The sequence below is a fragment of the Hylobates moloch genome, unplaced genomic scaffold (genome assembly GCF_009828535.3).
Source record: "Hylobates moloch isolate HMO894 unplaced genomic scaffold, HMol_V3 SCAFFOLD_12, whole genome shotgun sequence".
Lineage (NCBI taxonomy): Eukaryota > Metazoa > Chordata > Mammalia > Primates > Hylobatidae > Hylobates > Hylobates moloch.
In genome coordinates this window covers 24,152,989-24,171,194 of record NW_026652287.1, presented here as the reverse complement: position 1 = coordinate 24,171,194, position 18,206 = coordinate 24,152,989, and the positions used below count along the sequence as shown (strand labels likewise).

The 18,206-nt window shown below is 46.9% G+C and overlaps 1 protein-coding gene across 3 annotated transcripts in view; it reads right to left on the bottom strand.

Moving 5' to 3' along the window:
* The window catches only part of SSH1 (slingshot protein phosphatase 1), a 77,090-nt gene that overhangs the window by 42,496 nt on the left and 16,388 nt on the right, over window positions 1-18,206 (bottom strand). The window contains exon 1 of one of the 3 annotated variants that reach the window (XM_032168773.1): window positions 3,853-3,995. The exons of the other annotated variants lie outside the window; for them this stretch is intronic. Coding sequence (XP_032024664.1) covers window positions 3,853-3,995 — 143 coding nt within the window. Of the gene's footprint in view, window positions 1-3,852; window positions 3,996-18,206 lie in introns of those variants that run through there. 3 annotated transcript variants of the gene reach the window in all.

The window sequence follows — 18,206 nt, the reverse complement described above, 5'->3', positions numbered from 1 at the left end:
AATTCTCATGCTCTTGCTGTTGATCTCTGCTTCTAACTCTGGCTTTTAACAACTCCATTGTTTCTTGGTGACTTCCCTTGATGGAATACAAGATGAAATTACACTTTCACTAGTTGTTTGCATTTTAAGAAAAGTGGGGACGGGCCAGGTGGCTCAAGCCTGTAATCTCAGCATTTTGGGAGGCCAAGGCAGGTGGATCACTTGAAGTCAGGAGTTCGAGACCAGTCTGGCCAACATGGTGAAACCCTGTCTCTACTAAAAATGCAAAAATTAGCCAGGCATGGTGGCACATGCCTGTAATCCCAGCTACTCAGAAGGCTGAGGCACAAGAATCACTTACTTGAGCCCCAGGGACAGAGGCTGGAGTGAGCCAAGATCGCACCACTGCACTCCAGCCTTGGCGACAGAGCAAGACCGTGTCTCAAAAAAAAGGAAAGAAAGAAAGAAAAAAAAAGTGGGTGGATACTGACCTGTGATTTAACTTAGTCAAGGTTGTCCTGTCCACTATTCTTGCAGAAAACCTGAAGTTGGCCCAATGAATTTCTCAGCAGAATGAATCTTTGGATTTTGTTATTTTAGCTAGCAATAACACTTATATCTACCTATAACTTTAAAAATTACAATTAAGGCTGGGCGCGGTGGCTCACACTTGTAATCCCAGCACTTTGGGAGGCCGAGGTGGGCGGATCATGAGGTCAGGAGATAGAGACCACGGTGAAACCCCGTCTCTACTAAAAATACAAAAAAAATTAGCCGGGCGTGGTGGCGGGTGCCTGTAGTCCCAGCTACTCGGAGAGGCTGAGGCAGGAGAATGGCGTGAACCCGGGAGGCGGAGCTTGCAGTGAGCCGAGATTGCGCCACTGCACTCCAGCCTGGGCAACAGAGCGAGACTCCGTCTCAAAAAAAAAAAAAAAAATTACAATTAAAAAATGTTTATTTGGGAGGCTGGGGTGGAAGGATCATTTGAGCCCAAGAGTTTGAGACCAGCCTGGGATACGTTGTGAGACCCCGTCGTACATCAAAAGCTTTTATTTTTAATTTCACTTTCATGACTTGGCTATCAAGTCTGGCTTTTGCAAAAATTAAGACATAAGAAAAGAATGCTTCAGCTATGAATTACTATCAATTGTTCAAAAATACCATCAACTCTCAAAATTATGCATAAAATACACCAAAATTATTAACGGCTTTGCAGGAGGTGGGGGAGGAGGAGGAATAGATTATCTTCTAGTATTTTCTAAATGTTCTATATTAAACTTATATTAACCTTTAAAACATCTACTTTTGTTTGATTCTCAAAATAATATAAAACACATACTATACTTTATAATTTAAAAAGAACATCCTAATCTTTTTTTTTTTTTTTTTTTTTTTTTGAGATGGAGTCTCGCTCTGTCACCCAGGCACCCAGGCTGAAGTGCAGTGGCGCGATCTGGCTCACTGCAAGCTCTGCCTCCCGGGGTCACGCCATTCTCTCGCCTCAGCCTCTCCCGGCGGCGGAGCCACAGGCGCCCGCCACCACGCCTGGCTGATTTTTTGTATTTTCAGTAGAGACGGGGTTTCATTGTGGTCTCGATCTCCTGACCTCGTGATCCACCTGCCTTGGCCTCCCAAAGTGCTGGGATTACAAGCGTGAGCCACCGCGCCCGGCCAGAACATCCTCATCTTAATAATTTCATAAAAGGAGGTCACAGTTCAAATTGTAGGCAACTATAAAAATTTCTCTCTTGAACAACCAATGGACATATACGTGATTTGAAGGAAAAATCCCTAAGATAAAGCAGTCTTCTAATTAAAGAGAACCTTGAAATTAAGTATATCAATTCCTGACAGAAAGACGAAGATGTTTTCTGTAATATAAGAAAGCAAGATCACCTTTGCCCCAGACATCTAATGTTAGTAGTTAAATGTTCGAATTCTGGAATAAAAAACTCAGCAAAGTCTAAAGTATGACTCCAGGTGCCAAGAAAATGCCACATGAACTAGCATTTCCAATCAGCAGCTCCTGAAATCAGGAAGACTGTTATGTTCTATGATATAAAGTCCACAATAAAATCTGTTAGTTTTTCTGGTTAAATGCTCATGCTAAAAATAGTGACTGCTCAAATATTAAGTAAGAAGACTTAGTTCTGCCTTCTTGTTCAGTCCTTTGAATTCCAGGCAATTGGTTTTCGATATCTTGTGACACCAATACTTGACATCTGACAGCATTTCGTCTGCTACTGCAGATGCACTGCCGAGTCATCCTTTCCACCCTCTCACAGTCATATATTTGTGCTGCAAGGTTCAAGTGTTGAGGAGCTCAGGATTATAAATAATGAAAGAAACGAGAAGCAGCCTTTCTTTGCGTCTCACCCTCACTCATAGGAAGTAAAAAGCTCTTCAGCATCCATCTGGCCGATCTCATTTCACAGGGTGCAGAATCACCTAACCCTTTCCACCCGCAAAGCTTGTCACTCTCTCCTTCCTTAGAATCTCACAGCTGAGTATGTTTTCAGAACTGTTCTTAGACACAGATCACTTACTATTTATTCTCATCAAAATCTGAAAGAGCTATGCGAGAGGTTCCAAACTCATGAAACCTAAAACAACCATCAGTTCATCGAAGCAGCTGGGAAAATCTTTTCGAGACAACATCAACTGCTTTTGTTCACGAGATTAAAAAAACAAAAACAAAAACAAAACAATTCATACTGACCAGAAACCCAAGCACGCTGGAAACAGCCAACCATTAACGATGACCTTTGCTTTGGAAACCATGAGCAAAAATTCCCCTTGGTTTCCCTTACATTTCCTTTGGAAAAAAAGGAACAATGCAACAGACTAGGCTGGTTTCACTCTGTGATCACTTACAGGGCCAGCTGTTCCTCCTCCATGTTCCTACACTGATAAGAATCAGGGCCTCCTGCTCTACGCATGAAGTTGGGATGGCATTGATTGGGGCCCTGGAACACTCTGCCTCTGTTCCCCCACGACAATCAAGTAACAGGCATTTACTGTAAAAAGCAAGACTGGAAGCTGCAGGGAAGACCAAGCAGCAGCGCATTATCCCGAAGCTGTGAGATCACCCTGTGTCCTGCAAATACAGTCAGGGGATACAGCCAGAGGAAACCGCACGACATGACTCTCGGGGTGGGGGGTGGGATGGGAGGCTGCACAGCGTGGTCAGTCACAGGATTTATGAAAACAAGATGCAGAAAGTCTCTGTGACCCGGCTTCCTGGCTTCTCTTCTGAGCTCACTCTGGGGCCAGAGCCTCATGCGCCCTCTGCGTGGCCGATCTGAATACTGTATCTGACGATCGCAGCTTCTGATGCCCAGAGGCACAGGCTCTCCCGATTCATCAGACCCTCAAAGTGCCCCACTGGGGAAGTCCATGAAGAAATCCGCATTGGTGATGGCACGCTCACTTTACCAGGTGTCCGGGGCCAGGAAGCCCAAACCCACAAGCCATCCATCCCAGCCACTCAGAAATCACCCTTCTCACTAAAGATCTGAGTGTCCTAAAAGGAGTGACTAAAGTTACAAAAGGTCAGATGCAGACAGACAAAACGGAAATGTCTTCCTCCACCACTGTAAGAAAAATCTTGATGAGGGATTAAAAAAAAGCCGCTGCCCTCTCTACCCACCAACCAGAATGCTTTTATCTCCACCACACAGATCTGTTCTCGGACACTGATTACTGCCATTCGGGAAGCTTCATAAGATTAAAGTTTCTCCAAAGCATTGAAAACAGACAAAAACCTCAATCAATGCTCCTCAAAAAACCCCAGGCCCCCAAAATATAAACAGCCAGTGTCATCCAGAAACCAAGCCATGGCAGGAAAACAGAAATCAGGGTGGTCATACGTACTAATTTGAGCTGGAAACCTCTGGACAGCAGAAGTAGTGGGTTGGCTGAAGGAAGATGCAGAAATCGGTAAAATAAAAGAGGTTTGTGGCTGCAGTGCTCACATCTCTAATGCTCCCTACAACTGCCCTCGGAGGTCCGGCCATCTGCTCCCTACGGAGATCAGGAAAAGCCAGGAGGCTGCCGAGTGCTTCCACGAGGGCTGGGGAGCCAACTCTTCCTCGGAGTCCTACCCGAAAAGCAAATGGCTCTTGTGGAACTCTTGTCTTCCTCTGATATTATGGCTGAAAAAGGCCCTTGTCCCAGCACATCCTGATGAAAGAGGGCCATTCAGCAAAACAGCTGAGGTTCCTCTAATCACTGCACTCCTACGGGCTTTTCAGTAGGCTGGAGAAACAAGCACCAGGGTGTGCATTCGACATTGTGAGGGCAAACAGCTGGCCCCAAGGAACCAACCCCAAGCAACAAGACCCCCTTCCGATTCAAATCAACATTCTGAAGGATGACTCTTTCTTTCAAATCAGCATCCATTCACCCAACGGTGACGGTGACGTGGGCAGCTGCCGCAGTTAGTTATTCTGCGTACTCAAAGCACGGTTACATCCTGAAAATTCTTCAGTCGTGCTAACAGCTACCTGAGAGGACACACCAGGTAGAAGGGACCACATGCACACCTATGAGGAGCTCTGGGATACGCACGGTGCCCAAGGCAGGTCAGGCTGCAAAGGTCCTAAAGGGTGGAGGTGTGATCCCAAACCCTCCAGGCACAAGCCAGCCAAGAGCTGTGTTTTTAGCGTTTCTTTCAGCGAGAGAAATAAATTCAGGATGTGAATAACCATGATGCAGGAGAGAATGGAATAAGTACCCTAAGAAAGGGGCTCGGTTATGGTTTACAAGAGGGAGGAGGGAGCATTTAACTGGTGACTTCTGGAACAATTCCTGAAGGAAGCGGCACTGAGTAAGAGCTTCTCTTCCCTCGGCTCACAAGTGACCAAGCGATCCTCCCTACAGATTAAGTGAAACACACATTACCATGATTCTGGTTTTGCAGGTGAGGAAACTCCAGCTTGCCTAGGAGCACATATCTTTACAAGATGGGGCTGGACTCACATCTATCTGCCCCACGCCCATCTGCTTAACCCCTGTTAAGCAGCTGTTCTACTCATCCAGAGTGAAAATCAGAGCCATTATGCCGCGGTCACCTCCGCTCATGCCTGCCCAGGTGCCTAACGGCAAAGCCACTAAGGCACTGAGAAGTCAGAATGTGGATCACATCTTCCGTCCTTCTTCCTAGTATGTGAATGCATCATGCGTGGGAAAGAGAGAGAAGGAACCATTCAAGCAAACAGAACTTCAGGAAGACGAGACTGTGCCGGGGTTCTTCCACCTGCCCAAGTAGAAATCAGAAGGGCAGGGGACACACAGCCTTATCCTACCCACCACTGCCGTCATAGTTGGGGGACAGGACACATCCTTTGGCCCTTCTGCACTGCATAGAGGCTCAGGAGTTCTGTAAACCACACAGCCACACTGACCAAGAAGTCGCTTTCAAGGTAAGTTTCTCATCAACAGGACTATTGTTTACTGAGGATCTCCCATGTGGCCAAGGCTGTACGAGGTACTTAGCTATGCCATGTCATTGAACTCTGGCAGTTCTGCAGGGTAAGGTATTTTCTCCACATGACAAATGAAGGAAGCCCGTCAATGATTCCAAAATAGAATCTCCAGGGATAGCATGGACAACGCCCATGGTGACTGTTGCGCTTCAAAGTTTAAGAAAAGTAAAAACTGGCTGGGGGTGGTGACTCACGCCTGTAATCCCAGCACTTTGGGAGACTGAGGTGGGCGGATCATTTGAGGTCAGGAGTTCGAGACCAGCATGGTCAACACGGCAAAACCCTGTCTGTACTAAAAATAAAAAATTAGCCAGGTGTGGTGGTGCATGCCTGTAATCCCAGCTACTCAGGAGGCTGAGGCAGAGAATCACTTGAATGCGGGAGGCAGAGGTCGTAGTGAGCTGAGATCGCACCACTGCACTCCAGCCTGGGTGACAAAGTGAGACACTGTCTTGGGCAGGGGGGACGGGGAACAAAAGTAAAAACAATGGTCTGGGAATTCATATTTCTGGGTTCCAATTTACATTCTACCATATATACTCTGATTAACCCCTGGAATTAACGCCTAGAATTCCCTTACAGGGTTCTGTTCATTCATCCAAACAGCCAAACATTTGCAGAGCGTGGAGCACAGGGCTAAGCCAAGCCAGCCCAAGCACTGATAAGGGCAAAGACAGCCATCCTCTTTAAGGAATGGGTATATGTGCTGGTGATCTGGGTGTCTGCCCTGCTGCATAGAAACAACATTTCTTGAAGAACAAAAATAGTAGGTATACAAACATCACAGTATAGAATATCATCCAAATGTCCCTGAATTCCAACTCTGGTCATACGTTGAAACAACCTATCAAACTTCTAAAACACATTCATGCCTAGGTCCAGTCTCAGCAGAGTCTAATTTGGAAGGTCTGTGATGAGTCTTGGGTATCCACTTTTTAAAAGTTCCAGGGGGCTGGGCATGGTGGCTCATGCCTATAATCACAGCACTTTGGGAGGTCGAAGTGGGAGAATCAGTTGAGCCCTGGAGTTCAAGATTAACCTGGGCAACATAACAAGATCCTGTCTCTATAAAAAATAAAAATAAAATTAGCTAGGTGTGGTGGTGTGTGCCTGTAGTCCCAGCTGCTCAGGAGGCTGAGGTGGGAGAATCACTTGAGCCCAGTGAGGTCAAGGCTATACAGTGAGCTGTGACCACGCCACTGCACTCCAGCCTGGGAGACAGACCTTATCTCCAGAAAGTTCCAGGTGGTGCTTCTGATGAATAGCCAAGTTTTAAAAACCTCAGAATCAAATAACATCATAGCCGGGTATGGTGGCTCACACCTGTAATCCTGGCACTTTGGGAGGCCAAGGTGGGTGGATCACTTGAGGTCAGGAGTTCAAGACTAGCCTGGAAAACATGGTGAAACCCAGTCTTTACTAAAAATACAAAAATTAGCTGAGCGTGGTGGCACGTGCCTGTAGTCCCAGCTTCTTGGGAAGCTGAGGCACGAGAATCACTTGTACCCCGGAGGTCGAGGCTGCAGTGAGTGAAGACTGTGATCCTGGAGTCCCCACTGCACTCCAGCCTGGGTGACAGGGTGAGACTGTCTCAAAAACAAACACACAAACAAACAAATAACACCAGAAGACACAGAGAAAACAGGCTTCTCCATGGGCTTCATAAAGATACCTCTCACATAGGTACATGTCAATGTTTTCTGCTGGTAAAAGGTAACACCAACAAAAAGGCATGGTGCTCTCAGAAGGTGGGTGATGTGATTAGGTGCAATAAAGGGAGGTCATGCTAGGGTCAAAAACAAAATAATACTCTCTTTGGAAGCAGTAAAACAGACGCTAGTCTTCTACTACACACTTTCAGAGACCTGAATGTTCTTCTGGCCCTCTAAGGGAGATGCTGCATCATGACAATACGAAATGATGACAGTGATAGCAAAAACAGATCAGACCTGTGTTGTGTGAAACAGACATGGGGTCTTGCTATGTTGCCCAGGCTGGTCTCCAACTCCTGAGCTCAAGCGATTCTTCCGCCTTGGCCTCCCAAAGTGCTGGGGTGACAGCTGTGAGCCACCGAGCCCAACCTCAGATCAGACCTTTGACAAACTCTGCCGTGGACAAAGCATTCTGGTGAATGTCAACTCATCTGATCTTCACAAAACCGTGCGGAAGACCAGACAGGCATTATTACACTAATTTATGCCTAAGGAAACGGGGAGTTAAATAGTACAAATTTAGGATTTCTGATGCTGTATCTTGAAAAAAAAGTAGGGAATATAGGCCTGAAGAAGAGGCCCTGTCAAGGGTCCCAGATTGATGGGACAGGCTGAGACAAACGGAATCACTTTCCCCTGGATAGAACTAACCCTCAATGGTACCCCACTCTGCATGGTGATTACTGAGAGGACTGTCAATTGTCCAGCCAACTTGATGGTAATTCTAGGAGAAAAAGGAACTAATGTAATGCTGTCAGCACAGAAAGATGGGTGCCAACGAGCATTCCAAAAAGGAGGCTCTGTTAATTCGGTTTTGATCAACAAGTATTTGCTGAGTGTCTATTGTGTCCGGTCAGTGCTAAGGCCTGAGAGTTTAGAAGTGAAACAGACCCGGTTTCCACCCACACCACAGACCACTCCAAACCCGGTCTGGAGTGACACTGGAGGGCCAGGCAGGCACAAGACAGTAATTTAGATATAAGGCAGCAAGTTCCACGGTGGAAGGAGGTAGAAGGTGCAGATGCACGTACACACAGGGGTTCAGGGAGGCCTCCCTGGAAGAAATGAAGCCCGCGAGGCCCTGAAGGATCAGTAAACAGAGAGGCGCAAGGGGCAGGAGAGTAAGATGATTATGCTACATGTACCTTATTGTGAACCCAGAAGGATTTGGCCTCTGTCGTAAAAGATTCATAAACCTCAATTTACAAATGGTGCTTTATATATCAGTTCCTTATACGTTTGGTTAGCGTAAATTGGTTTCTTAGAACTTGATCACCCCTGAGTGAACTCACAAATTCAAGTTTCAGAATGTGCAAACCTAAGAAACAAACCTCGTGCTTGTGGTTCAGACATCGCACTGTCAACATCACAAATTCTCAGCACCTGAATGCCTGGTATACTAATACTAACAATACATATTGTTTTAAATAAGTAAATAATAGCTTTCTAGTTTACAGAGAGTTTATCCCTACATTTTTCCACTTAATTTTTACAATCCCATTCCTCTGATGAAACAACCCCAGCCTGGGCAACATGGCAAAACCCTGTCTCTACAAAAAATACAAAAATTGGCTGGGTGTGGTGGTGAGCACCTGCAGTCCCAGGTATTCGGGAGGCTGAAGTGGGAGAATCACTTGAGCCCAGGAGGCAGAGGTTGCAGTGAGCCAAGATTGTACCGCTGCACTCCAGCCTGGGCGACAGAGGGAGACTCTGTCCCACCCACCCCCAGCCCCCAAAAGAAAAGAAAGAAAAGAAAATGAAATCATCATGACTGGGAGAAGATAAATGACTTGTCTATGGTCATTTGGCTAATAAGAGGCAGAATGGGGCTGAAAAAGTTCGGTGCTCTTCCTGAAGAATCCATAGGTCAGAGAGCAGGACCATCTGACCTGCAGCAATAGCAGCAACGTGGAAAGCTGATCAACTGACCTCAAAACCACTCTCAGTGAGGCTCTGGATGGATTCAGAACCCCAGGCCTAGCAAAGTGAAGTTGATAAAGATATAAAGGAGATCGAAAATTCACCATTTGGAGAGAGATTAGCTGAAGACTACAGGTGGGATGGAAAATTCTTTCCATGGTTCTCCCACAGGTTCTTCCCTCATTTGGAATTCATGTTTAAAAGTCACAAAGACCCTGAGTTGGGCCAAGGTCTCATTCTTCTTCACTGTGTGCCTTACAGTGCAACATGGCAGGGCCTCATTCCAAATGTCACTCTTTAGAGCCTAAGAAAACAAGTAACTTTAGGGACACACCTGTCAACCGGAGCTCCCAAGTTGTACCCCTCTAAACACATAATGCTGAGCATAGAAAAATTCCAGCTCTGCAGGGCGTTATACTTAGGGAAAGGGGTCACAGACAAGGAATGCTGGCAGGGCTCATTACAAATATCTTTGCTGCTGGAACATGTATTGTTTGGCTAGAAGGCGTAGGCTTCTCTCAGAGAGAAGGAATGTCCAAAAGTATTTCAGACAGTAAGAGACATTCTCTGAGCCAGCTACACAGCTCTCCTTCAAACCAACGGGTAGTGGCAAGCAGCTGAACTGAGCAGCGAGCTCGCAAAAGCAAGCTTTTTTTTTTTTTTTTTCTCCCTAAATAAGACAGCAAGTGATGTGTCTTGGCTTGGTTTAGCAAATCTTAAGATAGTTCCCTGATGACCCCAAGAGCCCTCAGGCCCCATGGAAGCTGGAGCTAACGCAGCTTCCTCCAAGCATCATCTGCTCCACCAGGATCTAAGCCCCTTCATGAGGGCAGAAGGTAAAAGGGCTGCACTGTGCGGGAAATGCTATGGCAGCAAAGACAGCCGAACACGCCAGAAATAACAGGCACATGAAGGAAATGTTTCTGAGACAGCTCAAAAATTCCGAGAAGAGATTATCCCGACTGTCCCAGGTTCTCAGCTCTGTCTTTGGTATGCAGCCCCATACCACAGTCATTCGTCACTGAGTCCTAACTTTGTCAGAGGCCCCTCCTTCCAGGTCGCTCAGGCACCACCCCAGTTCTGGCCCTCCTCACCCCCGTGAACCAGGCGACATCCAAGCAGCCCCACGGTGCACCCAGCTCTGTGCTGCATTCTCTGAATGTCCCTGAAGGCCAGGACTGTTGTATTCTCTACCCACTCTCTGTCTAGTATGGGAGCCACTGGCCAGATGTGTTGACTGAACACTTAAGAGGCAGTAAGTGTGACCAAGAAACTGGGTTTGTCATTTTATTTCATTTTAGTTAATTTAAGTTTAAGTTTAATTAGCTACACGAGGCTATCAGCTGTGGTATAGGACAGCAGAGCTCCGGAAGCTTTTGGCCTGGTGAGAAGAATCAGGACAAGGGCCTCCCTGGCCTCTCGCCCACTCTGCACAGCCCCTAACCATTGCTCTCATGACATTCTTTCCCAGCCCCAGAACTTTCAGCCATGTGACATCATCTATTGATTAGAGTCCAAACTTCTTGTGCTAACTCTCTATGGTTGCCACAATTAGCCATTATATGTCGTTAACCTAAATTTCATTCATCTGCTATGCCCTGACCTTAGGGGCTTAGAATATAGTTAGAAAACAATACTTTAGAATAAAAACCCTCCTTGTATTACCTCTCACACTATTCCCCGTTCTCCATGTTTCGCATTCTCTGTTCTATCCCCAGCTATAGCACTGTCCCCATAAAGCCTACTGTGGTTCTCGGCTCATGGTCTCCTTCCTCCCATCGGCCTCCCCACGTCATGCCTGTATTCCAGTGTTTATGCCTTCTCCAGGAAGCTTTCTCTTGTGGCCCTTGCTGCGAGCTATAGCTCCTCCCTTTCAACATCTTATAGCACCTCCTCTTACTGTGCAGGTGAGGACACTGAGGCTTAGGGGTTAAGTCACTTGCTCAAGGTCACATACAGTCAGTCCTCTGTATCTGCGGGTTCCTCATCAGTGGATTCAACCAACTACAGATAGAAGATACAGTATTTGAGGGATGCTGAACTCTTTGAATTAATGGGTTCTGCAGGTGCTTAAGCATCCATGGATTTTGTTACCCTCGGCAAAGGCGGGGGTCCTGAAACCAATCCCCTTGGATACTGAGGGAAAGACCATCCTTAGTGATAGGAACCCAAGTTCCCTGACTTCCAAATCATGTTCCCTGACCCACTTATTTACTAACTAGTGGTGAAGCCATCTTCCTGCCAGTATATTTTAACTTCACAATGGGATGCGAGGGCCAGGATGCACATGCTTTTTAAATCTCCATCTGTGCTTGACATACAGTAGATTGAAAGTAAGTGCTGGTAGATACACTGGCCAAGCTGTGGTCCTCTCTGAAGTCAGTATTCCAGGAGTAACTCACCCTGGTCATCTCTGTGCCCTGGGCACACTGGGTACTCCCCACACAAAGTTTGAACCTGGCAAATAAGACTCACAGCATCAGTGCCGCATGCAAGTTAAAGCCACCTGGAGGTCAGGTCAGGTCTTCCTGACAACTGAGTGCTTCAAACAACACAACAGCAGCTAAGTTCCCCACATCACCTTGAGTGTCTGGAGAGCTAGGGCTATGACTTCTCTGTCTCAGGATCCCTCTCAGTGACCAGGAAACAGTGGACATCAATAAATGTAACACCAATAACATCTTCGTTGAGCACTATGCTAAGCACATCAGGTATGTTAACTCATTTACTCCTCAGTGTCCATCTCTCAGTGTTTTATACATACGGAAACTGAGGCTCAATTAGCCGAGCATGGTGTTGTGCTCCTGTAATCCCAGCTATTGGGCGGCACAAGAATCACTCGAATCTGGGAGGCGGAGGTTGCAGTGAGCCAAGATTGTGTCACAGCACTGCAACAGAGTGAGACTCCGTCTTAAAAAAAAAAAAAAAACACTGAGGCTCCGGGAGGTTAAGTCACTTGCCCAAGTTCATGAGACCAAGGAGCGGGGAAGCAGGAAGAGGAAGGCAGAAGTGTAACTCTGAAACCTCTGCTCTTAGGCACTGGCTTTTGGCTAAACTGACACCTCTGGAAAACAGTGTCAAAAAAGTCCATTTCTCCTCCCAACAATTCAGACCTAAAACCATTTGGCAAGGAAGGGCAGGGCAGCTTCTGAGTTGGTGAGGGGGTGTGGGATCCCGAGCTGGGGTGTCTGTTGGCAAGCAGGGTGCAAAGGGCATCTGTGCAGGGAGGGGCTGCAAGGGAGACAGAGACTGCTCACAGGCAAGGAATGAAATATTAAACATTAATGTTAATATCAATATTTATATCTATATAATATATACATATCATATTAATTTTATAATATAGTTATAATTATATTAATATTCATATAATTAATATTAAATATATATTCTATAATATAAATAATATGTAAATTTTATATAATATACATGTTAATATTTATTAATATTTTAGGGACGATGGGAGTCATGAATATGGAGAGACAAAACTAGAATGAACCCCAAGGTGCTGCATCACAATTGAAGCTATCAGTCTGAACTCATATAGTTTTCAACATATTGAAATAAATATAGATGCACGTGTGTGTGTATGCATGTACATACAAATGTTCCCTAATTCTGCCCATTGAGAGGCCTGTGGTTAGCAACACCCAACAGCAATAAGCAGACCTAGCTTGGCTCCTAAATTTCATTTTCCACTAAAAGGAACCAGGGCCTCTTGGATAAAGGACTGATTCCACAGGTGGGTAGGGAGCATCTGTTGCCAGAAAGCAAGGAAGCACTTAAAGAATGATGTGGACATGTCAAAGGGACACAGAAGCCAGCCTGGATGAGATCCCACTGGCCCTGACTGTCCACAGGGACAATTTGAGCAAGGATGTCAACAATTTAAGTAGCAGATTATGAACCACTGAATAAAATAGAAAAATACAAAGAATTGAAACGGACATTGATGGCGGACAGGATATTAACATAATTTTAAAGTATCTCTCTAAGGAATGCTTCTGAATGATGAAGGGGAAAAGAATAACTGTACAGTGGAAAAGCCTGGTAAAACCCACCTTAGTGACCAAAGTGAATGTCACCATAGTGGGACAAAAGGAAATCATGCGCCACCTTATGGGATTCAACGAGGACGCAGCATCCTTTGGGTGATGTTCCGGCCAAATATGCACGCCCGGTGGAATCACACAAGAACATCAGACACACTCACACTGAGGGACACTCTGCAAGCTGACAGTCCTGGGCACAAACATGTCCAGGTCATGGTAGACCGCGGTGGCTCATGCCTGTAATCCCAGCATTTTGGGAGGCTGAGGTGGGCGGATCACTTGAGGTCAGGGGTTTGAGACCAGCCTGGCCAACATGGCAACACCCTGTTCTCTACTAAAAATACAAAAATTAGCCAAGCGTGGTGGAGCACGCCCTTAATCCCAGCTACTTGGGGCACTGAGGCACGAGAATCGCTTGAACCCATGAGGTGGAGGTTGCAGTGAGCTGAGATGTCACCGCTGCACTCCAGCTTGGGCGACAGAGTGAGATTCCAACTCAAAAAATAAAAATAAAAAATAAAAAAATAAATCCAGGCCACAAGAGTCAAAGAAAGACTGAGGAATGTTCCACACTGCAGGAGAGCCAAGAGACAGGATAACTAGATGCAATGGGCAGTCCTGAATTGGATCTTTTGTTATGAAGGACAACACTGAGACATATGGTGACTCTTGAATGGGGTTAGAGGACTAGGCGGTGGGAATGCATCAGAGTCAGTGTCCCACGTGGATGGCTGTGTTGCGGTTCTGTGGGAGAATGCCCTGGTCTGTATTCCAAGGGTAATGGAGTAGCAGGTTGACAAATTACTTTCAAATGGTTCAAAAAAGAAAGTTCTTTTCACTGTACTTGCAATTCTTAAGTAAGTTGGAAATTATCTCAAAATTAATGAGAATTTTTTATCAACGTAGTATTTTACATATTTATGGAAAACATGTAAGTATTTGTTACATGCATAGAATGTGTAATGACCAAGTCAGAGTATCTGGGGTATCCATGACCTTGAGTATTAATCATTTGTATGTGTTGGGAGCATTGCAAGTTTTCGAGCTACCAATTTTTTTTTTTTTTTCTTTGAGACAGGGTCTTACTCTGTCGCCCAGGCCGGAGTGCAGTGGGACGATCACGGCTCACTCAGCGCAGCCTCCACCTCCCAGGCTCAAGCGATCCTTCCACCTCAACCACCCGAGTAGCTGGGACTACAGGTATGTGCCGCCACCCCCAGCTAATTTTTTAATTTTTTTGTAGAGACAGGGTCTCACTATGCTGCCAGGGCTGGTACTGAACTCCTAGGCTCAAGAGATCCTCCCACCTCAGTCTCCCAAAGTGCTGGGATTATAGGCATGAGCCACCACACCCAGCCAAATTTTTTAAAGTTATTTTTTAAATCTCCACTTAATTCGATTTTGGTAAAACACTACCCGTAATTTTTCTTTATTGGTAGGTAATAAAAGCTTCAGATGATTTCACTGATCACTGGTATGGGCATATTTCATGACTTTTCCCTTTCATCTCTTACATAGTTTTACCCTCACCAAGCAAGACCTTCCCTGCCTCAGCACTGTTTGCCCTCTTCGTGTTTTCCAGAACAGAAGTGGTCCTGTTTCATGCCCAGAGCAGAAGAGAACGATGAAGAGCTCTGCTCTCTCAGGTCCTCCTGGTCTGTGTGTGTCCAGGTTTTGAGGCCCTCTCACATACACGGCTCTGGACCATGTAAGATCTAATTTTAGCATTTTCCTGCTCAGAGACCACACGTTTGGAACAGCAGGGGCCGACCTGCCTGTGCAGGCCTCCCATTGTGAAGGGCACGCGAAACCAGGATACCGCAGCCCTGCAGGATATGACTCAGCATCCTGTCTCAGTGCTGGGGCGGCCAGCAGCTCTGGCACCAAGCGCTGCTGCTGACCTCACCTCTTAAGACCACAAATACCCAGGGTAATTGGTGGGATAGGCATGCAGCATCAGCTGTCCCTGTTAAGACAACTTGCTTGTCCATCCATTATGCTGGGCTTCCTTGTGAACACCCACAAGTATCTATCAGGAAGAGTTCTTCCAAGGAACTAATCTGTTGGTATTTTCAGGACACCAAGAATCAAGAGATTGATCTTGTTTCTGTCTTTGCTTTGACTACCAGGAAACTCAAAGTCAGATCTGTGGCCAAATTGTGGTAACCATACCAATGCTATGCCATGTACTACATGTACAAACCTTCCCCTTACTTCATCTTATTTTCTTCTGCTTTCTTCATGTCCCAATTTTCTCACTAATGTTAAATTCTATTGTTCTCTATGAATGTTGTAAGGTGTTTCAATCCTTCTTGGAGGGCACTACTGTAGATACAACACACGTTACTCCTGGGGGACAAGGACTCTTTCTGACTCCACACAGAATCCCTGGCATTTGGCAAAGAACCCATATTTAGGCACTAAATACACATCGGCTGAATGCAAAAAGCCAATAGCTAAGTAAAAGCCACCTCCATTACCATATTGTTTCACAAGAGGTTCTTCTCCCTTCCACCTCACGAGGTGGGGCCTGGTCAGGAGTCCCCAGGCCCTGGGAATTAGGTTCCTTAGGGAGCCTTCTTGCTGTAGGGGCAGCCGACAGGTCAGTGGCCTTGACTCAAGACCTAAAGAGCCACTCCTAGACTCCCAGCTGCAACAGACGCAGCGTGGCATGGGTGGGCCTGGCCATCGGGGAAGTGACAAGTGATTTCCAGATGCTGCAGCCAGCCTGGCTCTTTCCAGACCACACCGAAGGCCCCTTCCTGTGGGAATTCTGACTGGGCCCAGATTTGGGGAAACATGCCTCGAGGACTCTTGGCAAGTGCATGCCAGGCCTGGACCAGGAATGACTTCTGTGGGCACAGGGAGAGACCAGGCATTTCCTAACACAGGACCTCTGAACAGCCTTCTCTGAAACAAAGTCTTTCTAAAAATAGCTTCAAAAGTAACCATTCAAGAAAAGAAAGAAAAAAAAAAACTGCAAAAGTAAAGGCACTCGGCCGGGCACGGTGGCTCACGCTTGTAATCCCAGCACTTTGGGAGGCCGAGGCGGGCGGATCACGAGGTCAGGAGATCGAGACCACGGTGAAACCCCGTCTCTACTAAAAATACAAAAAATTAGCTGGGCGTGGTGGCGGGCGCCTGTAGTCCCAGCTACTCGGAGAGGCTGAGGCAGGAGAATGGCGTGAACCCGGGAGGCGGAGCTTGCAGTGAGCCGAGATTGCACCACTGCACTCCAGCCTGGGCGACAGAGCGAGACTCCGTCTCAAAAAAAAAAAAAAAAAGTAAAGGCACTCAAGAATGATGTTTCCCAGATAAAAGCCTGGCACAGGTTTCAGAAGAACTTGCGGGAAAACAGGTCAAGGCTGGGTTTTTCCTCTTAGGTGTCACTTGGTTAACATTGGTCTTTGGAGGGGAACAAGTACGGCAGGAAGGGCTGACACTGAAAATGATGGCTACTGGGTACAGGCCAGGGCCAGACACCATACACAGAACAAGACCCTCTGGAGGCCTCAGGAGGGCCCTGAGAGGAGGAAGGCAGGTGGCGGGCCCAGGGTCAGACATGCAAGTGAGCTAAGCGGCAAGGCCGATGCCCCATCCAGAGGCCCCGCTCTGGCCACAGGCAGGCTCTCCCGGCATGTCCCCATTTATGCGCAGTCTCTTGTATCTCACTGCAATTCTGCCCCCACACTGCAGGCTGGCCAGCATGGCTTCCTCATCAGCACATCACCCCGACACTGACTACACCCACAAAGCAGGAAACCCCGCACCCTCCAGCCCAATCGCCCAGTTCGCTTTGAAAATGGCTACTCTTGGGGGCTGGGCGCAGTGGCTCACGCCTGTAATCCCAGCACTTTGGGAGGCCGAGGTGGTTGGATTGCTTGTGGTCAGGAATTCAAGACCAGCCTGGCCAACATGGTGAAACCCCATCTCTACTAAAAATACAAAAAATTCGCCGGGCATGGTGGTACACGTCTACAGTCCTAGCTACCCAGGAGGCTGAGGCAGCAGAATCACTTGAACCCAGGAGGCAGAGGCTGCAGTGGGCTGAGAATGTGCCACTGCACTCCAGCCTGGGTGACGAAGCAAGACTCTGTCTCAAAAAAAAAAAAAAAAGAAAATGGCTCCTCTGGATTTTGATTAATCCTATTTTGATTAATCCTGGTTTCTCATTTTCAGCCTTCCTTGAAGCAGCATGACCTGTCTGGATGTCCTCCTCATCTCAGGAATTTTCTAATAAGCTGTCTAAATCCAGAGATCTGACCACAGAACAATGAATGCCAAAGATGAGTTCTAAAGATGCAAGTACTTTCTTTCTAAACGGATGCTGCTTTGTGTATGGCTCTGCTCCTGGGGGCAGACGCGGCAGGCTAAGCTCTGCGGAGGAGGAGGTGAGTCCCAGCAGAGGGTCACTTCCTCTCAGTAGCCCGGCTGGTTTTCTCCATTGCAGGGTCAGACCATAGCCCTGACCCAGCTAGACCCTAACAAGCGCATGATCTTGCTCTCACTGTGGGAATAAAACTCGTGATAGTCAGTTACAAATACACAGCAAACGATGAGCAGCACAATATAAACAGATCTAGATTGGTGGGTCTGAGGACTCTCATTCTTTTTTTTTTTTTTTTTTTTGAGACGGAGTCTTGCTCTGTCCCCCGGGCTGGAGTGCAGTGGCGCGATCTCGGCTCACTGCAAGCTCCGCCTCCCGGGTTCACGCCATTCTCCTGCCTCAGCCTCCCGAGTAGCTGGGACTACAGGCGCCCGCCAACACGCCCGGCTAATTTTTTGTATTTTTAGTAGAGATGGGGTTTCACCGTGTTAGCCAGGATGGTCTCGATCTCCTGACCTCGTGATCCGCCCGCCTCGGCCTCCCAAAGTGCTGGGATTACAGGCTTGAGCCACCGCGCCTGGCCGGACTCTCATTCTTAAATTTGGAGGCCATCACCTAATCTTGTCTTTTCACTTTACACAGCAGGAGACAGGGACCCAGAGAAGTGAAGAGGCGTTGCCTTAGGTTGCACAGCAGATGACGCATCTCAAGATGGACCCTAGGTTTTCTG